The sequence below is a fragment of the Papio anubis genome, chromosome 7 (genome assembly GCF_008728515.1).
Source record: "Papio anubis isolate 15944 chromosome 7, Panubis1.0, whole genome shotgun sequence".
NCBI lineage: Eukaryota > Metazoa > Chordata > Mammalia > Primates > Cercopithecidae > Papio > Papio anubis.
In genome coordinates this window covers 115596738-115622462 of record NC_044982.1, presented here as the reverse complement: position 1 = coordinate 115622462, position 25725 = coordinate 115596738, and the positions used below count along the sequence as shown (strand labels likewise).

General features: G+C 37.7%; 1 protein-coding gene across 3 annotated transcripts in view; it reads left to right on the top strand.

Annotated features, from left to right (window-relative positions):
• Positions 1–25725, top strand: part of REC114 (REC114 meiotic recombination protein) — a 119606-nt gene that overhangs the window by 24716 nt on the left and 69165 nt on the right. For all 3 annotated transcript variants that reach the window (XM_003901164.4, XM_021940699.2, XM_021940698.2), the window contains exon 2: positions 15782–15871. In XM_003901164.4, coding sequence (XP_003901213.2) covers positions 15782–15871 — 90 coding nt within the window. The remainder of the gene's footprint in view (positions 1–15781; positions 15872–25725) is intronic.

Genomic DNA, 25725 nt, shown 5'->3' with positions numbered 1-25725 from the left:
AAATAATATCACACATCTACAACCATGTGATCTTTGGCAAACCTGACAAAAACAAGAAATGGGGAAAGGATTCCCTATTTAATAAATGGTGCTGGGAAAACTGGCTAGCCATACGTAGAAAGTTGAAACTGGATCCCTTCCTTACACCTAATAGAAAAATTAATTCAAGATGGATTAGAGACTTAAATGTTAGACCTAAAATCATAGAAACTCTAGAAGAAAACCTAGGCAATACCATTCAGGACATAGGCATGGGCAAGGACTTCATGTCTAAAACACCAGAAGCAATGGCAACAAAAGCCAAAATTGACAAATGGGTTCTAATTAAGCTAAAGAGCTGCTGCACAGCAAAAGAAACTACCATCAGAGTGAACAGGCAACCTACAGAATGGGAGAAAATTTTTGCAATCTACTCATCTGACAAAGGGCTACAGAATCTACAAAGAACTCAAACAAATTTACAAGAAAAAAACAACCCCATCAAAAAGTGGGCAAAGGATATGAACAGACACTTCTCAAAAGAAGACATTTATGCAGCCAACAGACACATGAAAAAAAGCTCATTGTCACTAGCCGTCAGAGAAATGTAAATCAAAACCACAATGAGATACCATCTCACACCAGTTAGAATGGCGATCATTAAAAAGTCAGGAAACAACAGGTGCTGGAGAGGATGTGGAGAAATAGCAACACATTTACACTGTTGGTGGGAGTGTAAACTAGTTCAACCATTGTGGAAGACAGTGTGGCGATTCCTCAAGGATCGAGAACTAGAAATACCATTTGACCCAGCCATCCCATTACTGGGTATATACCCAAAGGATTATAAATCATGCTGCTATAAAGACACGTGCACATGTATGTTTATTGTGGCACTATTCACAATAGTAAAGACTTGGAACCAACCCAAATGTCCATCAGTGACAGACTGGATTAAGAAAATGTGACACATATACACCATGGAATACTATGCAGCCATAAAAAGGATGAGTTCATGTCCTTTGTAGGGACATGGATGCAGCTGGAAACCATCATTCTCAGCAAACTATCGCAAGAACAGAATACCAAACACCATATGTTCTCGCTCATAGGTGGGAATTGAACAGTGAGAACACTTGGACACAGGAAGGGGAATATCACACACCAGGGCCTGTTGTGGGGTGAGGGGAGGAGGGAGGGATAGCATTAGGAGATATACCTAATGTAAAGGACGAGTTAATGGGTGCAGCATACCAACATGGCACATGTATACATACGTAACAAATCTGCACGTTGTGTACATATACCCTACAACTTAAAGTATAATAATAAATAAATAAATAAATTTTTTAAAAAGCATAACCATAATACCCCAAAATTAATAATTCCATAATATTATCAGTGTTCAAATTTCAAGTAGTCTAAGTGTCATAATTCTTTTAAACATGGCCAAAAATTGTGTACCTTTTAATTTTTGGGTTTCCCTGCCGTATTTCCCTGACTTCACCTCACCTCTCTTCCTTGAGGTTTAAGAAATCAGGTTGTTCTACAGAGTTTCTCAGTCTGGATTTTGCTGACCGCCATCTCTGTGGTACAGTTTAATGTGATCCTTTGTGCTCTGTATTTCTTGTGAACTGGTCATTGACTCTAGAGGCTTTGTCAAATTCAGGTTGGATTTTCTTATATTTGCTTTATATATTATCTGGAATATTTCTGTAAAGAAAAACATCACCATATCTATTAGAGGTTACCTAGTGGTGGTTTTTTATAGCAGAGCTAGGATAAATTCTTGATTCTTTCTCTTCATTTACCACTTAAAAAATTAGTTAAGCTGGGCACTGTGGTTCACGCCTGTAATCCTAGCACTTTGGGAGGCCCAGGTGGTTGGATCACTTAAGGTCAGGAGTTTGAGACCAGCCTGGCCAACATAGTGAAACCCCATCTCTACTAAAAAATACAAAACTTAGCTGGGTGTGGTGGTGCATGCCTGTAGTTCCCAGCTACTTGGGAGGATAAGGCAGGAGAATCACTTGAACTCATGAGACAGAGGTTTCAGTGAGCCAAGATCGTGCCACTGCACTCCAGTCTGGGTGACAGGAAAAAAAAAATTGGTTCCCTAGACTCCTTCAGTGTTGAAGGAGGATGTTTTTGCTTTTAACTAGAAGCTTTTAAGATCTTCTTCTATCCTTGGAATTCAGGAATTTAATCAGGATATGTCTAGTTGTTGATTTTTTTTTTAACCCCCATCCCCATTAATGCCTGGAACTTATACCCTTTCTATCTTCAGTCTCACGTCTTTCTGCAGTTGTAAAATATTTCATTCTATTATTTTTTCAATTGATTCCTTTCCTTAGTCTTTTTCTCTCCCTCTCCTTTAGCCCCTCTCACTAACATTTTTTCTCCTGGATCTGAATCTTTGCTCCATGTAATTTTGTTACACATGATTTCTTTCTCCTAGTTTTGCTCTATTTTTCTCCCACTTGTGCTTTTTATTTTATTTTTATTTATTTATTTATTTATTTATTTTGAGATGGAGTCTCGCTCTGTCGCCCAGGCTGGAGTGCAGTGGCGTGATTTTGGCTCACTGCAAGCTCTGCCTTTCGGGTTCAGGCCACTCTCCTGCCTCAGACTCCCAAGTAGCTGGGACTACAGTCGCCCGCCACCGTGCCCGGCTAATTTTTTGTATTTTTCGTAGAGACGGGGTTTCACCATGTTAGCGAGGATGGTCTGGATCTCCTGACCTCGTGATCCACCCACCTTGACCTCTCAAAGTGCTGGGATTACAGGTGTGATCGCACTGAGCCTCCCAGTTGCTCTTTTAAACTATTAATTTGGCCTCAGTAGTATCCATCCAATTCTTCAATTAGCTATTGAATTTTTATATTCATAAAGTATAATTTTAGCTTCAAGATTCTCCTTAAGTGTGAATAATTATATTTATTGTTATTTAATAAGAAATATAGAAATATATATTTATTATTATTATAGTTATTATTTGGTTCAAGCTGTTGTCAGTCTCCTCTAGCGGCTTGTTCCCCCAGGAGCCTCGTGTTTTGGGTTTTCTGTTGTTCTTCATTGCTTTAGCTCATTGGGTATGTATTTATTTTCCTTTGTCTAACTTAGGGCTCTCTTCGCTCCTGGGTCTCACCTCCAAGAGTGGACACTTCAAGTGGTGAGTGTTGGGAGACGCAGAAGTCACAATGCTGTGGGCCTCCTATAGAGAAGTAGGAAGGACTCAGTTAAGTTGTCCAACTCCTTTGTGACTCCTTGGAGGTTGAGAGACTCCAAGGAACTTCAGAGCACACAGTCTGGTCTGCCCATCTTCATGAGGTCCACCAATTTCTAGGGACTAGGCTCTCCCACAAGAACTGCAGCATTGTCTTTGCCTCAGGGCTCCTTGCTTAGTACCTCCTTTCTCCTGTAGGGGGAAAACATCCTACAAGCTCTTTTTATGTGGACCCTGAGACTTCAATCCACCCTTCTGGCTCTCTTAGATGATGATTTTTTTTTTTTTTTTTTTTTGAGACGGAGTCTGGTTCTGTCGCCCAGGCTGGAGTGCAGTGGCGTGATCTCAGCTCACTGCAAGCTCTGCCTCCTGGGTTCACGCCATTCTCCTGCCTCAGCCTCCCGAGTAGCTGGGACTACAGGCGCCCGCCACCATGCCCAGCTAATTTTTTTGTATTTTTAGTAGAAACGGGGTTTCACCATGTTAGCCAGGATGGTCTCGATATTCTGACCTCGTGATCCACCCGCCTCGGCCTCCCAAAGTGCTGGGATTACAGGCGTGAGCCGCTGTGCCCAGCCTTTTTTTTTTTTTTTTTCTGAGATGGAGTCTCACTGTGTTGCCCAGTCTGGAGTGCAATGGTGCAATCTCGGCTCACTGCAACCTCTGCCTCCCGGGTTCAAGAGATTCTCCTGCCTCAGCCTCGTGAGTAGCTGGGATTACAGGCACCTACCACCATGCCCGGTTAATTTTTGTATTTTTAATAGAGACAGGGTTTCACCATCTTATCCAGACTGGTCTCGAACTTCTGACCTCATGTGATCTGCCTGCTTCGGCCTCCCGAAGTGCTAGGCTTACAGGTGTGAACCACTGTCCCCTGCAGGATGCTGGTCTTAATAATTGGTTAAGGAAAGGTAATTGGCATTTGGATTGGATTTGGAAAGAGAAGACTTCAGGGATGCAATGAAGCTACCACTTTTTCTTGAACCCCTTGGAAGTTCTTAAATTGGATATTTTCTAACTATATGAGCACACTATATAGACCTTTTGGATGAGGGATTGCAACGAACATCTGAAAAATCATAAGCCTGGAATTCTCCCCCAGATATCTGGTTAACTTTCATACCTTTGATCTTTGCTCAAGTCTCACCTTCTCAGGTGTCTACCCTAACCTCTCTATTTATATTGTAACATCTGTGTCCTGTCTTTGCACTCTGATTCCACTTACCCTGCCCTCTTTCTTCCCTAGCTCTTAGCATTATCTCATATACTGATTTTTTTATTTACTACGTTCAGTGATGTGCCTACAACATTTGACACCTAGAATGAATATTTTTTAACATCTTCTTCCCCTGAATGATGAAATTATTTTCAGAAATAATCATTAAGTTAAATGAAAAGTACTATGCAGTGAACATTTTCTCTTACTGAGTTTTGTTATAATAATTATGCCAAATAAATAAATACAGTATAAGGCAGGAAAAAAATCCACAACTATTTAGCCCATTGTTTTTATTTTATTTTATGTTACGTTATTTTATGTTATTTTATTTCGAGACAGAGTCTCGCTCTGTCACCCAGCTGGAGTGCAGTGGTGCAATCTCAGCTCATTGCAACCTCCGCCTCCTGGGTTCAAGTGATTCTCCTGCCTCAGCCTCCCAAGTAGCTGGGACTACAGGTGCATGCCACCATGCCTGCCTAATTTTTGCATTTTTTTAGTAGAGACGGGTTTCACCATGTTGGTCAGGCTGGTCTCAATCTCCTGACCTTGCGATCCGCCCACCTCGACCTCCCAAAGTGCTGGGATTACAGGTGTGAGCCACCATGCCCGGCAACCAATTGTTTTTATATCTAGTTAATTGTTTGAACTTCGATTCTGCAGTTACAGACTGATGTTTTATGTAATTGTTCATTAACTAATAAGCGAAGTTTTTAAAAGTAAAACTAAGCATTTCTGGCTGGGCACAGTGGCTCATGCCTGTAATCCCAGCACTTTGGGAGTCTGAGGCGGGTGGATCACGAGGTCAGGAGTTTGAGACCAGCCTGGCCAACGTGGTGAATCCCCATCTCTACCAAAAATACAAAAAATTAGCCAGGTGTGGTGGGTGGTATGCGCCTGTAATCCCAGCTACTCAGGAGGCTGAGGCAGGAGAATCGCTTGAACCTGGGAGGCAGAGGTTGCAGTGAGCCGAGATGGTGCCACTGCACTCCAGCCTGGGCGACAGAGCAGGACTCCCTCTGGGGCAAGGGAAAAAAAAAAAAAACCTAAGCATTTCCAAAAGGTACAATTTATGCAACTGTTAATAAAATTGCTGATACGTTTTGTCCCCCTTAATGTTCTTTAGTTTCAAAACACTTAATTTGAAGAGAATAAATTTCAATGTTAAAAGTATTGTTGAAATTTAATAAAATATTTTGAGTGTGAACTAAAATTTGTACTTATTAAAATACATCTTGCTATTTACGCTGTATTTCATTGTTTTAAATTTTAGACACAAATACCAAAAGGTCCCATAAAATGACGGAATTGGAGTGCCTCAAGTTGTTTCTTGGTCTTAACAATCACTGTGCTATCTTTGTTTTATTTTGAATCTATCATTTAAATGCACAAGAATGTAGTACCATAGGGATGGAAAAGTCAACTGCATCCTAAGAAAGAGTTGGAAATAAGAACTTCATATTAAGCAGCCTTCAGGTTTAACAAAGCATGGTGCACTACTTTTTTTTTTTTTTTTTTTGAGACAGAGTTTCACACTGTCGCCCAAGCTGGAGTGCAGTGGCGTGATCCCAGCTCACTGCAAGCTCCGCCTTCCGGGTTCAGGTCATTCTGCCTCAGCCTCCCAGGTAGCTGGGACTACAGGTGCCCGCCACCGCGCCCGGCTAATTTTTTATATTTTTAGTAGAGACGGGGTTTCACCGTGTTAGCCAGGATGGTCTTGATCTCCTTGATCCGCCCGCCTCAGCCTCCCAAAGTGCTGGGATTACAGGCGTGAGCCACCACGCCCGGCCTGGTGCACTACTTTTGAAACAAATGTATGTGCCTAAGTTTGCATGGATGGGGGTTAGCTGTAACTGGGAGTTTCCCCAACGAACTTATATGTAGACAACAATTGAAGAATAAAAAATCTGATAATTTGAAGCTTACGTATATATTATTTAAATTCAACAGTAACTGCAGTAATTATTTGGAGCTTAGACCAACAAAATGTTTTTTTCAGGAAGGAGTATTTTTATCACTGACATTGATCAGAATTACTGGCACATGGTGGTAATAAACAGATTTTAGTCAGCTTTTTAATTGTTTATACATTCTCTATAGACCAAGCATTCCTTTATTGCCAGCACTTGCGGTGTAATGCTCCCAGCATCCCATCCTTGGTGTGTCACTAATTATATTTGTTGTTTATTGTCTGTACCCTTGCTCTGCATCACCATTTCACGCTTGCTCCATTAGGATGAGGATCTGTGTTTTGTTCAGTGATAGTGCAGTCATATATTTGTTGAATGAAGAAATGAATGAAGCTCAAGTTCAGAGACTTTCTATGTCTTTTTCCTTCTCCAAATTATAAGAGGGATCAGTACATAGTGGATACTTTGCTACTGTTGACTCACTGACTTAAATGCTTGGCCTATAGTCTTTTTGGACTCGTGCATTTCTTGAAAATTTTGGAATTTTGATTGAGATTGCATAGATCAACTTGGAGAATTAGCATCTGTACTAATTTCTTACGGCTGCTGTAACAAGCTATAAACTTAGTAGCTTAAAGTAACGCAAACATTAGCTTATAGTTCTAGAGGTCAGAAATTTGAAATGGGTTTATTGAGCTAAAATCAAGGTGTCAGGAGGACTGTTTTCCTTCTGGAGATTCAAGAATCCTTTTATTTTTCCTGGCCTTCTCTAACCCATAGAGGTTGCCTGTATTCCTTAGTTTATTACCCACCTTCCATCCTCAGTGCCAGCAGTCACATTTCCTTCTGACTCTTTCTGCCTCCCTCTTTCCCTTGTAAGGATGCTTCTGAGTACAATAGGTCCACCTGGATAATTCAGGGCTATCTCCCCAGCTCAAGATCTTTTAACTTAATCACATATGCAAAATCCCTTTGCTATGTAAGATAACATATTACAGGTTACGGGTATTAGGACATAGACATCTTTAGGGGGACCATTATTCTGCCTATTACAGCATTTTAATAATATTAAATCTTCCTATCTGTGAACAAAATGTTTCTCTCCATGTATTTAAGTGTTCTTAAATTTCTCTCAATTTTCAATGTGCTTTCAATCTTCTTTTGTCATATTTATCCCTTACAATTTTTGATGTTGTAAATGTTGATGCTTTTAAATTTTCAAGTTCTAGTTCTTCATTACTGTGTGTAAATACAATTCATTTTTATTGATTGGTCTTCTATTCTGTAACCTTTCTAAAATTACAGAATAGAACTAATAGTGATTAGTTCTAGTAAAATAAATTGGATTTTCTACATAGATGATCATGTTGTCTGTGAATAAAGACAGTTTTACGTCTTTCCAATCTGGATGCTTTTTCATTCTTTTTCCTGTCTAATTACAGTGGTAAAAACTTCCAGTAACAGTGTTGAATAGAAGTGGTGAGAGTGGACATCTTGTCTTATTTCTTATCTTAGAGAGAAAGCTTTCAGTATGAAGTTAACTGTAGGGTTGTTTTTTTTTTTTTAGAGATGCCCTTTATCAGCTTGAGGAAGTTACTTCTATTCCTGGTTTGCTGAGTTTTAAAATCAGGAATAGATGTTGGATTTTGTCAAATGCTTTTTCTACATTCTCTTATATTGAGGTGATCATATGGTTTTTCTTTTTTAATATGTTAATATGGTGAATTACTTTGAATTCACAATATTTCTGATTTCCCTTTTAATTTCTTATTTACCCATGGGTTATTTAGAAGTGTGTTAGTTTCAGAATATTTGGGGGATTTTTTTCAGAGACCTTTCTATTATTGATTTCTAATTTAATGCATCTGTGCTCAGGTAACATTCTCTTAAATCAACCAGAACTTGTTCTGTGGCTCAGAATATGGTCTTTGTGAATGCTCTGTGTATACTTGAGAAGAATGTGTTTTGTGTTGGTGTTAGATGGAGTGTTCAATAAATGTTGATCACTCATGTTGGTTGACAGTTGTTCAAGTCTACTATATACTTGCTAATTTGCTATGTGCTTTTTCTATCAGTTATTGAGAGAGGGTATTAAAATCTGGCTGTAATTGTGAACTTGTCTATTTCCCCTTACAGTTCTATCACTGCTTTATGTATTTTTAAGCTCTCTATTGGAGGCATACATGTTTGAGATGATTATCTTTCTTGATTAATTGACCCTTTTATTATTTGAAATGACCTTCTTTATAACCTTTTGATATTCTTGTTTAATATTAATAAAACCACTCCAGCTTTTATTTTTTTATTTTATTTTATTTTATTTTTTAGTGAAAGAGTCTCACTGTGTTACCCAGGCCTCTGGGTGCAGAGTGCAGTGGTGCAATCATAGCTTACAGCAGCCTCGAACTCCTGAGCTCAAGTGATCCTTCTGCCTCAGCCTCCCAAGCAGCTGGGACTACGGGCGTGTACCGCCATGCCTGGCTAATTTTTAAATTTTCTGTAGAGATCGAGTCTTGCCATGTTGCCCAGGCTGGTCTCAAATATCTGGTCTTAAGCAAGCCTCAGACTCTTAAAGTGCTGAGATTGTAGGAGTGAGCGCTGTGCTTGGCCTCACTCCAACTTTCTTCTGACTAGCATTAGCTTGGTATATATTTTTTCTGTCCTTTTGTTTTTAACCTGTTTGTTTTTATATTTAAAGTGCATTTCTTGTACGCAGCATATAACTTGTTTTGTCTTTTTATCCAATCTGACAACCTCTGCCTTTGAGGTGTTTACATTTAAATGTACTATTTACATTTAATGTGATTATTGATAGGGTTGGGTTTAAGTCTGTTATCTTGCTATTTGTTTTATAATTTTCCCATCTGTTCTTTGTTCCCTTTTAATTTTGGTCCTGCCTTTGTTTGGATTAATTGAATATTGTTTATCAATATAATCCAATTTATCAGTTATCTTTTAAAGACATTTAGATAAAATTTTTACTTATTTGCCCATGTAATTACTATTTCCAGCACTCTTCATTCTTTTATGGAGATCTTAGTTTTTATCTGGTATCGTTTTCCTTCTTCCTGAAGGACTTTCTTTCACATTTCTTTCAGTGCGGATCTGCTGGTGATGAATTCTTTCTGAAGACATCTTTATTTCCTTTGAAAATTTTGCATGTTAATATGGTGCCTTCATTTAAAAGTTCATATTTACTTAACCATCCAACAAAATATTGGGTGCATATTATGTGCCAGATACTGTCCTAGGCATTTGAATATAACAGTGTCCGAAATGGGAAAAAAAGTCTCTATCTTCATGGAGCTTAATTTCAGCTCAGGGAAGACTGGTAACAAGTAAATATAACAAAATGGTAAGAGCTATGGATAAACATAAAGCTGGAGAAGGGAATAGGAGTAGTGTGGTTTAGGTAACATGGAGGAGTTTTCAGTTGGATGGTTAGGAAAAGTCTTACATGAAAATATGATATTTAAGCCAAGATTTGAAGATGAAGGAGTGAGTCATGTGGATATCTAGGAGAAGAGAATTTCAGATAGAACAGCACTTGTAAAAGCCCTGAGGTTTATAATAGTAAGTGTGCCTAGTAGCTTCAAGGAGCAGGAAGGAGGCCAGTGTGGTTGATCAGAGTGCACAGTGGGTGGGTGCTAGAGGACAAGAGCAGAGAGGCAGTGGAGGCCTAGACCATGGGGTGTGTTGCAGGAGCTTCTGAATGAGATAGGGAGCTATTGCAGGGCTGTAAGCTGAAAATGACATTATCTGACTTATGTTTTTAAAGGATCACTCTGGCTACTGTATTGAGAGTAAACTCTGTATTGGAGAAGGGAAGCAAGAACAGAAATGGAAAAGCCAGTTAGGCGATTATTATAACAATCCAACTAGAGAGAATGATGTTTTAGACAAGACCTGTAAGAAGTGGTTGAATTATGAATATTTTGAAGATAGACATGAAGGATTTGCTGATGGATTGGATATGGGTGTGAGAAAAGGAGTCAAGAATGATTCCATGGTTTAGCCAAAGAAATGGAAGGAAAGAATTAATTTCTTCAGTGTTGCGTATAGAAACCTGAAAAAGAAAAAAAAATCATTTTCTGAGGTGAAAATATTGTGGTGTCAAATGGCTGCAACAGCCTAGCACAGGGTAGGTACTTTGTAATTAATGAATGAGAAGGTTAGGAGTTCAAGTTAGTGACTGGTAATTTTGAGATGACTATTAAACCTTTACATGGAGATGTTGATTGGGTGATTAAATGTAGCAATTTGGAGGGCAAGAGAGTAGTCTAAACTGGGGCTCTCCTGGAAGTTGTTGGCCACCATTTGAAAAAAATAAAATAATTTGGGAAAAATTGAAATATTTATAATGAGTGTTTCTATCCAACAAGACGCATATGTAAGAATGAATGTTCATAACAGTATTATTTGTAGTGAACCTAAACTGGAAAAAATACCCATCAGCAAAAAACAAACAAACAAAAAAAAGAAATGGTATCATCATAGAATGTATTCAAGAATAATGAAAATGAATACACATTCAACAACATTGATGAAGCCAAATGTCAAATAGTTCTTTATGATTCCACTCATATAATTAAAACTAAAGTATAGTGTTAGAAGTCAGGATGGGAGATTCTTTTAAGGGAAAAAGGAGCAGATAGTGATTTTTTTTTTTTACATTCTTTAATTTTTTAAAATTATACTTTAAGTTCTAGGGTACATGTACACAACATGCAGGTTTGTTACATATGTATACATGTGCCATGTTGGTGTGCTGCACCCATTAACTCGTTATTTACATTAGGTATATCTCCTAATGCTATCCCTCCCCCCTCCCCCCACCCCATAACAGGCCCTGGTGTGTGATGTTCCCCTTCCTGTGTCCAAGTGTTCTCATTGTTCAATTCCCGCCTATGAGTGAGAACATGTGGTGTTTGGTTTTTTTGTCCTTGCGATAGTTTGCTGAGGATGATGGTTTCCAGCTGCATCCATGTACCTACAAGGACATGAACTTATCCTTTTTTATGGCTGCATAGTATTCCGTGATGTATATGTGCCACATTTTCTTAATCCAGTCTGTCACTGATGGACATCTGGGTTGGTTCCAAGTCTTTACTATTGTGAATAGTGCCACAATAAACATACGTGTCCATGTGTCTTTGTAGCAGCATGATTTATAATCCTTTGGGTATATACCCAGTAATGGGATGGCTGGGTCAAATGGTATTTCTATTGAGGAATTGCCACACTGTCTTCCACAATGGTTGTACTAGTTTACAGTCCCACCAACAGTGTAAAAGTGTTGCTCTTTCTCCACATCCTCTCCAGCATCTGTTGTTTCCTGACTTTTTAATGATCGCCATTCTAACTGGTGTGAGATGGTATCTCATTGTGGTTTTGATTTACATTTCTCTGATGGCTAGTGACGATGAGCATTTTTTCATGTGTCTGTTGGCTGCATAAATGTCTTCTTTTGAGAAGTGTCTGTTCATATCCTTCGCCCACTTTTTGATGGGGTTTTTTGTTTTTATCTTGTAAATTTGTTTGAGTTCTTTGTAGATTCTGGATATTAGCCCTTTGTCAGATGAGTAGATTGCAAAAATTTTCTCCCATTCTGTAGGTTGCCTGTTCACTCTGATGGTAGTTTCTTTTGCTGTGCAGCAGCTCTTTAGTTTAATTAGATCCCATTTGTCAATTTTGGCTTTTGTTGCCATTGCTTCTGGTGTTTTAGATATGAAGTCCTTGCCCATGCCTATGTCCTGAATGGTATTGCCTAGGTTTTCTTCTAGGATTTTTATGGTTTTAGGTCTAACATTTAAGTCTCTAATCCATCTTGAATTAATTTTTGTGTAAGGTGCATGGAAGGGATCCAGTTTCAGCTTTCTATACATGGCTAGCCAGTTTTCCCAGCACCATTTATTAAATAGGGAATCCTTTCCCCATTTCTTGTTTTTGTTAGGTTTGCAAAGATCACATGGTTGTAGATGTGTGATATTATTTCCGAGGGCTCTGTTCTGTTACATAGGTCTATATCTCTGTTTTGGTACCAGTACCATGCTGTTTTGGTTACTGTAGTCTTGTAGTATAGTTTGAAGTCAGGTAGTGTGATGCCTCCAGCTTTGTTCTTTTGGCTTAGGATTGTCTTGGCAATGCAGGCTCTTTTTTGGTTCCATATGAACTTTAAAGTAGTTTTTTCAAATTCTGTGAAGAAAGTCATTGGTAGCTTGATGGGGATGGCATTGAATCTATAAATTACCTTGGGCAGTATGGCCATTTTCATGATATTGAGTCTTCCTATCCATGAGCATGGAATGTTCGTCCATTTGTTTGTGTCCTCTTTTATTTCATTGAGCAGTGGTTTGTAGTTATCCTTGAAGAGGTCCTTCACATCCTTTGTAAGTTGTATTCCTAGTCATTTTATTCTCTTTGAAGCAATTGTGAATGGGAGTTCACTCATGATTTGGCTCTCTGTTTGTCTGTTATTGGTGTATAAGAATGCTTGTGAATTTTGCACATTGATTTTGTATCCTGAGAGTTTGCTGAAGTTGCTTATCAGCTTAGGGAGATTTTGGGCTGAGACGATGGGGTTTTCTAGATATACAATCATGTCATCTGCAAACAGGGACAATTTGACTTCCTCTTTTCCTAATTGAATACCCTTTCTTTCTTTCTCCTGCCTGATTGCCCTAGCCAGAACTTCCAACACTGTGTTGAACAGAAGTGGTGAGAGAGGGCATCCCTGTCTTGTGCCAGGTTTCAAAGGGAATGCTTCCTGGTTTTGCCCATTCAGTATGATATTGGCTGTGGGTCTGTCATAAATAGCTCTTATTATTTTGAGATACATTCTATCAATACCAAATTTATTGAGAGCTTTTAGCATGAAGGGCTGTTGAATTTTGTCAAAGGCCTTTTCTGCATCTATTGAGATAATCATGTGGTTTTTGTCTTTGGTTCTGTTTATATGCTGGATTACGTTTATTGATTTGCATATGTTGAACCAGCCTTGCATCCCAGGGATGAAGCCCACTTGATCATGGTGGATAAGCTTTTTTGATGTGCTGCTGGATTCGGTTTGCCAGTATTTTATTGAGGATTTTTGCATCGGTGTTCATCAGGGATATTGGTCTAAAATTCTCTTTTGTGTGTGTGTGTGTGTCTCTGCCAGCCTTTGGTATCAGGATGATGTTGGCCTCATAAAACGAGTTAGGGAGGATTTCCTCTTTTTCTATTGATTGGAATCATTTCAGAAGGAATGGTACCAGCTCCTCCTTGTACCTCTGGTAGAATCTGGCTGTGAATCCGTCTGGTCCTGGACTTTTTTTGGTTGGTAGGCTATTAAGTATTGCCTCAATTTCAGAGCCTGTTATTGGTCTATCCAGGGATTCACCTTCTTCCTGGTTTAGTCTCAGGAAGGTGTATGTGTCCAGGAATTTATCCATTTCTTCTAGGTTTTCTAGTTTATTTGCGTAGAGGTGTTTATAGTATTCGCTGATGGCAATTTGTATTTCTGTGGGGTTGGTGGTGATATCCCCTTTATCATTTTTTATTGCATCTGTTTGATTCTTCTCTCTTTTCTTCTTTAGTAGTCTTGCTAGAGGTCTGCAGATAGTAACTTTTAAGACAGCAAACACTAGAGGACCTGCTGGAAATCTGGTAATGTTTTGTTTCTTCACTTGGGTGATGTGTTTGCTTTGTCATCGTTCATTGAGCTGTACACTTATATTTTGGATGCTCTTTGTTATATATGCCACATTTCTTAAAACATTAAACTATCATGTTAACACATTGCCTTCCAAATAATTCATTGACCAGACTCTAGTTGTGAAAGCTGTACTTGACTCCTAGCTGTGCTCTGGTTCTAACTAGTCATAAAACACACAGGATAATTCATTTAAACTGTGATAGGAAGAGCGTTGTGCCACTGACCAAGTTCCAAATACTGGGAAAGAGGGAGAATTACAACCACTGAAGGAATTAGTGCAGGTCTATCATATCCCCTTTGACATCTAAAATGTTACTCACTTTTTAAGTTTGGAATTTAAAATGAATTAGAGAAAACACAGTAGGAAATCTTGGATTTAAATATAGCATTAAAACTCCAAACCCCACATATGAAACTATAAGAGCATTATTTCTCAGTACAATGCAGTAACCTCATAAAAACATATATAAGTTGAATTAGGTGTGTCCTAATTATTTTGAACTTTGGGCATTAAGATGAGTCTATAATTTATCTTATTGTTTATATAAGGATGGTTTACCTTATGGTGTTTATTAAGGATATCAAAACCACCTGTATAGTGTAGTCACTTAAGATCCAGATCCCACTGTAATGTATCTATCAGTCATGTCCTCCCTGACATTTTGATTTAATTGCTTCAGTTCCTCACTACATCTCAATAGGTTGGAACTATAGATCCAATCTAACAAGATAAAATATAATGGGGCTAATCCAAGGTTTTATGTTTAGGTTCAGGATAAATAAAGGGAAATATGATTTACCAACATAGGTAATGAAGTGTCAGGAGGTTATGTGGATTTAAGATCAAACTCTTCAGTGGTACTACCCCCTCAAAAGGTTAATGTGATTATAGGCAACACTATTGCAAGTAATGGGAGATAATTAGACTACACGAAGAGGATTACGGTAAGTTTATGGCACCATATTTTAAGAGTGACACTGACAAACTAGAGCTCATCCAAAGGAAAGCACCAGATGTTTAAGGGGTTATGAAAAATGGATGGCCAGGTGCAATGGCTTATGCCTGTAATCCCAGCACTTTGGGAGACTGAGGCGGGCAGACAGGAGTTTGAGACCGGCATGACCAACATGGTGAAACCCCATCTCCACTAAAAATACAAAAATTAACCAGGCATGGTGGCACATGCCTGTAATCCCAGCTACTCTGGAGGCTGAGGCAGGAGAATTGCTTGAACACACGAGGCAGATGTTGCTGTGAGCCGAGATCACACCATTGCACTCCAGCCTGGGCTACAGGAGCGAACCTCTGTCTCAAAAAGAAAAAGAAAAAGAAAAATAGATTACATGGCTGAAGAAATTGGACTGTGAAGTCTTACAGCAGCTCTGTAAGGCACTATCTTCATTTTACAGAAATAATACTGAGGCTCAGAGAGAATAAATGATTTATTAAAATGTGACTAAATAGTGGTTGGCTCAGGACCCACAACAACTCCTGATTCTTAATCTGATATTCTTTCTGTTTCAAAATATTGGCTTTTAATTTAATTTTTTAAAAGTCTGGCTGTTAGCCTATATATATGGAGAAACTTGAAGTTGTAAGGGAAGGGTTACAGATTAAATGAATGGAAAAGGAAAGAATGCTCAGGGTAGAAAGATCAATGTGAGAAAATAGTTTGGTTATCAGTATTATAAGTTTATCAGTTATTATAGAAATGTATTATATTTTACATATTTTTCTCTTTCTCTTTTTCAAGGTTTTTGATTCCAATGAAGAATCTGGGTATCTTGTTCTCACCATAGTGATATCAGGTCATTTCTTCATTTTCCAAGGACAGACACTACTGGTAGGTTTATGCATAATAGTTTAACATGGAAATATATCTTTGTCTTCTTAGCTTTACATGAATTTTTGTATCCTCAAGCTTCTTCAGTCTCACTGAAATTCATCAAGGTCAGCACATTAAGCATTTATCAAATGTGCTAAATGTGGGAAATACAGAAACATACTGAATATTGCCTGCCCTAAAGCGGTTTAGGATTTTGTTAGGAGTCAGAGTGGATCAAAAGGTTGAAATTAACCAGTATGATAAAGGATTCTGTAGTAAGGGAGATTGAGTTAAGATAGGCTAGGTTAACAGAGACAAGTGTGGAGGGTTTTCCAGATAGGGAAAACAGCATATGCAGAGGGATAGATTTGCAGAAATAAAGAAAACAAAAAAGTGTTATTATTAATTGATAAGAGTCCTCCATAAAACTCTAGTTTTATAATGATGCATGTGTTCTTTATTCTGAATATATATACACTTTAGGAAATTTTAGAATTAAGAAATATGTAAAGAAAATAAGAATCAACTTGGTTGAAAGTTTAGGTTTTATTTGGTACATAGAAACCAATGAAAGAAAAAAAAAATTAGTAACTTCCAAACAAAGAAATTGTACAAGAAAGGAACATATAATGGAAAGTTATTATGTCATTTAGCTGCGAATGATGTCTACATTGACTTAAATTCATACAACAAATATTTACTGAATATCTGCATGGGCATAATTAATTTAACAGATATTTATTGAATAATTAGTATATGCTAGGCATTTTAGGGGATGCGAGGGATATAGCAGTGAACAGTGAAGACAGAAATCCCTTTCATTATGGGATATCATCATTCTAGTGAGGGAAAACCAGCAATAAGCAAATAGGTCAAATACATTTAAAAGACATTAATTTTTTTGGATCTCTTACATGTTCTGTCATAATATGGTAGGAGCTCACATGTATATATTGTGATGATTCATCTTTCTGCTTAAATATAGCCTTCTCATTGAACGTGAGATGACCTGCAAAGTCATCTTTGTGTTCCTTGTGACTTAAAACTGAGGTATGAGTTGTACTATTTTGCTTTATCTGCTACTGTCAGGGTCTGGATCAGGTGCAGGAGATAAGGTTTCTTCAGCTGCTAATGAGTACTACAAATGGTAGACTTGAGGGATACCTAGTGCACAGCTAGTTCTCCCTGTCAATATCATGGGTCTTTGCTGAAGGTGACATTAAAGCAGTTTGGCTTCCGCAGGCATAGGAGACCACCCCATGCTGTCTCTCTGCTCCATCTTTTTGCCCCAGTGGTAACTATTGTGAACAAATGGATAGAAATGTCTTTGTATCATACATAGAATGATTTTTGCACTGTAGTCACAAAACCAAGTTTGTCAAATTCTAAGATATCCGTTACTGAGAAATATAAGGATAACTCTGCAATTTGGTGCATGTTGCATATACAGTCATGTGTCTTATTACAACATATCAGTCAAGAGAGGACCACAGATATGATAGTGATCCCATTAGATTATAAGGGGGCTGAAAAATTCCTGTCACCTGTGACATCTGGGTGATACTGGCCCTTGTAGGCATAGGCTAATGTACATGTTTGTGTCTTAGTTTTTAACAAAAAGTTTTTAAAATACAACAATTTTAACAATGTAATAGAAAAAATATTGTATATGTTTTAAGTTATTGTAAAGCAGTCCAAATGTTTTTTTAAAAATTTTAAAGTTTATAAAGTACAAATGTTACAGTAAGCTAAGGTTAATTTATGATTGAAGAAAGATACTTTTTAAATAAATTTATTTATAAAAATAGTCATTAAGGAAATGCAAATTAAAACCGACATGAGATAACACTACATACTTTTTAGGATAGTTAATTGAGTGTACAGTGTTTATAAAGTCTACAGTAGTGTACAGTAATGTCCTAGACCATCACATTCACTCACCACTCACTCACTGACTCACCCAGAGCAATTTTCACCTTTCAAGCTCCGTTCATGGTAAGTGCCCTATACAGGTGTAATTTTTACTGTACCTTCTCTATGCTTAGATATACACATATTTAGCATTGTGTTAGTGTTACAGTTGCCTACAGTGTTCAGTACAGTAACATGTTGTACAGGTTTGTAGCCTGGGAGCAATAGGCTATCCCACATGGCCTAGGAATGTAGTAGGCTGTACCATCGAGGTTTGCATAAGTATACTCTATGATAGTCACACAATGACAAGATCACCTAATGACACATTTCTTAGAATGTATCCCCATTGTTAAGTGACATATGACTATACATATTTAACTTAAATACTGTAATATTTTTAAAAATCTTTTTAAAAATTTTTACAAATCACTTTTATTGAGGTATAATTTACATAAAATTCACTGTCTTTAAGTGTTCAATTTGATGTGTTTAATGTATATAGTCATGTAACCATCACCACAATCATGATACAGAACATTTCAATTAACCCAGTTTCCTTGTGCCTCTTTGCAGTGAGCTTCTCTGCCCGCCTTCAGCACCTAGAAACCATTGATCTGCTTTCTATCACTCTAGTTTTGTGTTTTTAAATAATTTTTATTTATATATATTTTTGACAGATAAAATTGTATATATTCACTGTGTGCAACATTATTTTGAAGTATATATACATTGTAAAATGACTAAATCTAGCTAATTAACATTATTAATATGCATTACCTCACTGTAGTTTTGCCTTTTCTAGAATTCATGTAATGGAATCATATCATATGTAGTCTTTTTAGTCAGGCTTCTTCCATTCAGTGTAATTTGAGATTCATCTCTGTTGTTCCATGTTATCTGTAGTTGATGCCTTTTCATTAATGAAGAGTATTCCATTGCATAGGTAAACTTATTTTGCTTATCCATTCAGCTTTTGATAGACACTGGGGTTGTTTTCATTTTTTTTCAGCTGTTATGAATAACACTACTGAATATTTGTATACGAGCCTTTGGGCATGTTTTCATTTTTCATTGTTAAATGTCCAAGAGAAGAACCGCTGAGTCATATGGCATGTCTGTGTTTAACTTTATAGGAAACTGCAAAACTGTTTTCCCAAGTTGCATTCTCATAATGTATGAGGGTTCCACATGTTCCACATCCTCACCAACACTTATTATTGTCAGTCTTTTTAATTTTAACTATCCTAATAAGTGTGTAGTATTATCTCATGGTGGTTTTAATTTGCATTTCTTTAGTGACTAATACTGTTGAGCATCTTTTCATGTATTTGCCATTTGTATGTCTCATTGGTGAAGTGTCTGTTCATGTCTTTTAACCATTTTTGAGTTGTTTGCCTTCTTACATTTGAATTAAGAATTCTTACTCTGGTTACAGCTCTTTTATCAGAAACATGTTTTTCGAATATTTCTACCAGTTTATAGCTTATTTTTTCATTTCTTAGTGTCTTTTGAAGAGCAGAAGTTAAAAATTTTGAAGTGCAGTATTTTTTTCTCTTATGGTTTATCCTTTTCATATACTACTTAGGAAATTTTTACCTATGCCAAGATTGCAAAGTCATTTTTTTTTTTTTTTTTGAGTCAGAATCTTGCTCTGTTACCTAGGCTGGAGAACAGTGGTGTGATGACAGCTCACTGCAGCCTTGACCTCCCAGGCTCAAGTAGTCCTCCCATCTCAGCCTTCTGAGTAGCTGGGACTGTAGGCACACACCACCATGCCTGGCTAATTTGTTACAGTTTTTGTAGAGACAGAATCTCACTATGTTGCCTAGGCTGTTCTCAAACTCCTGGACTCAGGCGATCCTTTCACCTCAGCTTCCTATAATCCCATGGGATTATAGGCATGAGCCACTGTGCCTGGCTGCAAAGATTTTTTAAAATGTTTTCTTCTAGAATTTTTATGGTTTCAGCTCTTATATTTAGGCTTCTAGTTTATTATGAAATTTTTTAGTATTTAATATTAATATTTTTTATTTTTATTTCATATAGTGGTCCTTCTTTCCCACAATTAAAGCAATGTGGTATTGATAAAAATTACTATATTATGGAATGTAATCATGGATCTTAGGCAATTTACTTCTGGAACCATTGAATTAATTTTAATATATGGCAAAAGTTAAGAATTTGGGTTTATTGGCCGGGCGCAGTGGCTCATGCCTGTAATCCCAGCACTTTGTGAGGCCAAGGTGGGTGGATCACCTGAGGTCAGGAGTTCGAGACCAGCCTGGCCAACATGGTGAAACCTCATATCTACTAAAAATATAAAAACTAGTGGTGGTGGGTGCCTGTAATCCCAGCTACTCGGGAGGCTAAGGCAGGAGAATTGCTTGAACCCAGGAGACGGAGGTTGCAGTGAGCTGACATGGTGCCACTGCACTCCAGCCTCGGTGACAGAGTCTCCAAAAAAAAAAAGAATTTGGGTTTATTTTTTGCATGTGGATAGCAATTATTTTAGTACAATTAATTGAAAAGACTAGCTTTCCCTCATTGAATTACCTGGGTATCATTGTTGAAAATTAGTTTGCTCCATCCTGGCTAACACGGTGAAACCCCGTCTCCACTAAAAAAAAAAAATGCAAAAAATTAGCCGGGCGAGGCGGCGGGTGCCTGTAGTCCCAGCTACTCGGGAGGCTGAGGCAGGAGAATGGCGTGAACCCGGGAGGCGGAGCTTGCAGTGAGCCGAGATCGCGCCACTGCACTCCAGCCTGGGCGACTAAGCGAGACTCTGTCTCAAAAAAAAAAAAAAAGAAAAAAGAAAATTAGTTTGCTAAGTATGTGTTCGTCTATTTCTGGACCCTTTTCTGTTCTGTTGATCTAAATGTCTATCCTTACTCCAATAACACACTGTCTTTACTTCTGCTTTGTTGTAATTTTTGAAATCAGGTAGTTTAATTCTTCTTCCAACTGTGTTCGTTTTCAAAGTTGTTTTGACTATTATAGGTCATTTGCATTTCCATGTAAATTTTAGAATGACATTTCCTACAAAAAAGCTTACTGGGATTTTGATGGGACTGATTTGAATCTATAAATCGATTTGAGAAAAACTGACTTCTTTCACCATCTTCTAACTAATGAGCATATTTAAAACTCTCTGTTTATTGATATATTTGATTTCTCTCATCAGTGTTTTGTAGTTTTCACAATACAGGTCTTATCCATACTTTGCTAAATTTATCCACAAGTATTTCATATTTTTTATGTTCTTGTAGGTAGGATTTTTAAATTTCAGTATCTAATAGTTTGTTGCTGATGTGTAGAAACATAATTGATTTTTAAATATTGACCTTGTATCCTGTGATCTTGCTAAACTTATTTATTAGTTCTGTAGCTTTTTTCTGAATTCTTTAGGGTTTTCTACATAGATGGTCTGTGTTCCATAAGTAAAGATGTTTTACATTCTTTCTTTCAGTCTGTATACTCTCCCTGCCTGCCTCACCCGCTTCCCACAGATTGTGCTGGCTAGGATGTCCTTTTCAATGTTGAATAGCAATGGTGAGAGTTGATGTCCTTGCCTTGTTTCCCCATCTTAGGGGGAAAGCATTTAATCTTTTCACCATTAAATATAATGTTAGCTGTAGGGTTTTTTGTAGATCCAATTCATGAAGCCAAGGAAGTTCCCTTCTATTCCTAGTTTGCTAAGGGACTTGTTTTTTCCCTTTGAGCTTCTGGTATATATCTCTTTTAAAATAAAAAGTATATATATAAATATACATATAATTAAGGTGTACAATGTAATGTTTTGATATACATTGTAAAGTGATGACTGTAGTCAAGCTAATATATCATTACCTCAGAATTACCATTTTACATATGTATGGTGAGAATACTTAAGATCTAGCAGATTTCAAATATACAGTATAGTGCTATTATCTATACTTACGCTATACATTCGATCTCTAGAATTTATTCATCCTATATAACTGAAGCTTCGTACCCTTTGACCAACATCTCCTCATTTCCTCCACCTTCCCTGGCTCACCCCTAGTAACCACTATTCTGTTCTCTGCTTCTATGAATTTTACTATTTTAGATCACATATATAAGTGAGATCATGCAATATTTTTTTGTGGCTGGCTTATTTCACTTAGTATAATGTATTCCAGGTTCGTCTATGGTGTTGAAAATGGTAGGATGCCTTCTTTTTTAAGGCTGAATAATATTTGTGTGTGTATATGTACATATATACATAACAATTTTTTATCCACTTATCCACTGATGGACACTTAGGTTATTTCTGTATCTTGACTATTGTTAATAATGCTGCAGTGAATGTGGAGTACAGATACCTCTTCAAAATACCAATTTCATTTCCTTTGGAATATATACCCAGAAGTGGGATTGCTGGATCATATGGTAATTGTATGTATAATTTTTTGAGGAAACTCCATACTCTTTCCCAAAGTAGCTATACCAATGTACGTCACCACCAACATTGTACAAGGATTCCTTTTTCTCCATATCTTCACCAATACTTCTTATCTTCTGTCTCTTTATTAATAGCCATCCTAAGAAGTATGAGGGGATAATGTCATTTTGGTATTAATTTGCATTTCCCTGACGATTAGTAATGTTGAACACTTTTTCTTATACCTGTTGGCCATTTATATGTCATCTGTGGAAAATGCTTATTCATGTCCTTTGCTAATTTTTTTGTTTTTATTTTTTTGAAGTGGAGTTTCACTCTTGTCGCCCAGGCTGAATAATAAATAAATTATTTAAATAAATTTATTATTTAAAATAAATTTTATAAAATTTTTCAATTCTTACTGAATCAACCTTTATTGTAGAAGTATTTGATTTTTAAAATTATGTAAATATGTAAGTGTGATAAAAATAAGAATACATATTTAAAATATATTTTGTCCCCTACATTAAAGAATAATTTTCATCAGTTTATGCCATTTATTCATAATCTTTCTTGGCCTCCACAAAAACCAACACATAAAAGAGCAAACACATTTGGATTATAACACATTTATAACACGTGTAATTTTGTGTTGGCATTATATTTACACACCCTCTCCTCGCATACTAATCTGGGTCATGATACATTTTTAGAACTTTTTTTTTTAGAACTCACTCTGTTGCCCAGGCTGGGATGCAGTGGTGTGATCTCAGCTCACTGCAACCTCCACCTCCTGGGTTCAAGTGATTCTCCTGCCTCAGTCTTCTGAGTAGCTGGGATTACAGGCGCCCACCACCATGCCCAGCAAATTTTTATATTTTTAGTAGAGATGGGGTTTCACCATGTTGGCCAGGCTGGTCTCAAACTCCTGACCTCAGGTGATCCACCCACCTCGGCCTCCCAAAGTGCTGGGATTACAGGTGTGAGCCACCACTCCTGGCCTTGGAACTTTTTTCATAAAATGTAGAGACAGGACAGCCATGGAAGGTTTTAGCCATTTCTGTCTTAGTGCAATGATTCAATCACTGGCATGGATCTAAATACCATATATTTATATTTTCAAAGTTGTATGGAAGCTGCATCCACAAAACCCCTCCAAAAACTAGTAACAGCCTAGTAACAGCTTCATGTGTGTGATATGTTTATGTAAAACTCAAAACAGGTCAACAAGGTTTTGGGCTTTCTGCTTGGTCCTGGGAAGTTATTTAAACTTAATTTCCCTTAACCATCATAGGTCTCTGATTGCCACTCCCTGTGAGGTCCATGGGAACTGAATGATTCAGATTAAACTGCATGCATGGTGTCTAGTAATACTATAGATTTCCATCTTGCTTGTTCATATAGCACCTGCATTCAACTGGGGACGTCACTGCCAGAGGGCTCCATGGAGACCTATCACTAGACTGTTCTATTGTTATTTATGTCAAAGGGTTAGTAGAGCAAGAAGGCTGAGATATCTTGACCCTATCCTCAGTTTACCTTGGACTTGGGCTCAACTGACTTTCCCTCGCTAGTCTTGGCAGTTAGAATAGATTCTCCCTTGGCCATTTTGGGCTTTAATTTTTTTTTTTTTTTTTTTCCTAATTGTGGTAAATGCACACAACATAAAATTTACCATCTTAACCCCCCCCTTTTTTTTTTGAGACGGGGTCTTACTCTGTCACCTAGGCTGGAGTGCAGTGGCACGATCTTGGCTCACCGCAACCTCTGCCTCCCGGGTTCAAGCGATTCTCCTGCCTCAGCCTCCTGAGTAGCTGGGATTACAGCCGCACACCACCACGCCAGGCTAATTTTTGTATTTTTAGTAGAGACAGGGTTTCACCATGTTAGTCAGGCTGGTCTCGAACTCCTGACCTTGTGATCCTTCCACCTCGGCCTCCCAAAGTGCTGGCCTATGCCTGGCCACTATGCCTGGCCTATCTTAACCATTTTTAAGTGTAAGTGTCAGTGACATTAACTACATTCATATCATTGTGCTACCATCAGCACCATCCATCTCCAGAACTTTTCATCTTGCAAAACAAAAACTACCCATTAAACAACTGTCCATTGTTTTTCCCCCAAGCCCTTGGTAACCATCATTCTACTTTCTGTTTCAATGAATTTGACTATTGTAGGTACCTCATATAATGGTGATATAGCTTGGTTGTTTGTCCCCTCCAAATGTCGTGTTGAAGTGTAATCCCCAGTGCTGGCAGTGGAGCCTATAGGAGGTGTATCCCTCATGAATGGCTTGGTGCTGTCCTCATGGTAATGAGTGAGTTCTTGCTCTGAGTTGATGCAAGATCTGGTTGTTTAAAAGAGTGTGGCACTTCCCCCTTCTCTTGTTCCTGTTCTTGCCATGCCAACCGCCTTTTTCCCCTTTGCCTTCTGCCATAACTGGAAGCTTCCTGAGGCCTCACCAGAAGCTGAGTAGATGGTGGTACCATGCTTTCTATATGGCCTGCAGAATTGTGAAAGAACCTCTTTTCTTCATAAATTGCCCAGCCTCAGGTATTCCTTTATAGCAATGCAAAAACAGCCTAATACAAGAGGAGTCATACAGTATTTGTCTTTTTGGACTGTTTCACTTAGCATAATGTTATCAAGATTGCTCCATGCTATAGCATATCATAGATTCTTTCCTTTTTAAGGTGAGTATTATTCTACTTTAGGTATATACCACATTTTGTTTACTGATTTATCTGCCAATGAACATTGGGTTGTTAATACCTTTTGCCTATTGTGAATAATGCTGCTATGAACACAAGTGTACAAATATCCCTTTGAAACCCTGCTTTCAATTAATTTAGATATGTACTCATAAGTAGAATTGCTGGATTTTATGGTAATTCTATTTTTGATTTTTTTTGAGGAACCACCATACTCATTTCCACAGGGGCTGTACCATTTTACATTCCTAGCAATAGTGCATAATGGTTCCAGTTTCTCCACATCCTTGCCAATGCTTATTATTTTCTGCTTTTTAAACTAGTATTGATCTTAGCAGGTGTAAGGTAGTATCTCCTTATGGTTTTGATTTACGTTTCTCTAATGATTAGTGAGGTTGAGCATCTTTTATGTATTTGTTGTCCATTTTGTATCTTGTTTAGAGAATGTCTATTTAGTTTTCTTTTTCAAAAAAAATTTTAACAATTTATTTTCTTTGAGTACTTCTGGTCAGGCTTTGGCAGGGCTCTCTGGATTCCTCTGGTCCTGTTTTGAGCTGCTGCTGCTGCTGCTGCAACTTTTAAAGCCTGTTTTTGCTTCTTCAGCTTTTGAGTCTCTTGGAACATCCGGAACGCACAGAGCCTTCTCAGTCAGGACTTGGCAATGGGCTCCATCAAAAAGATGTCCTCAATCCCCAGTGTGTCTTCTCAGAGACATCATATTGGTCTAAAAAAGGTTTTTGAGCATTTTTTCCCTCTGGACAGTGCTCATCACCAAATAGTATTTGTGAACTTTGTTCTTTCAGTGTTTCTGCGCTTGTTCTTCATAACTGTGGGCTTTGGTCAAG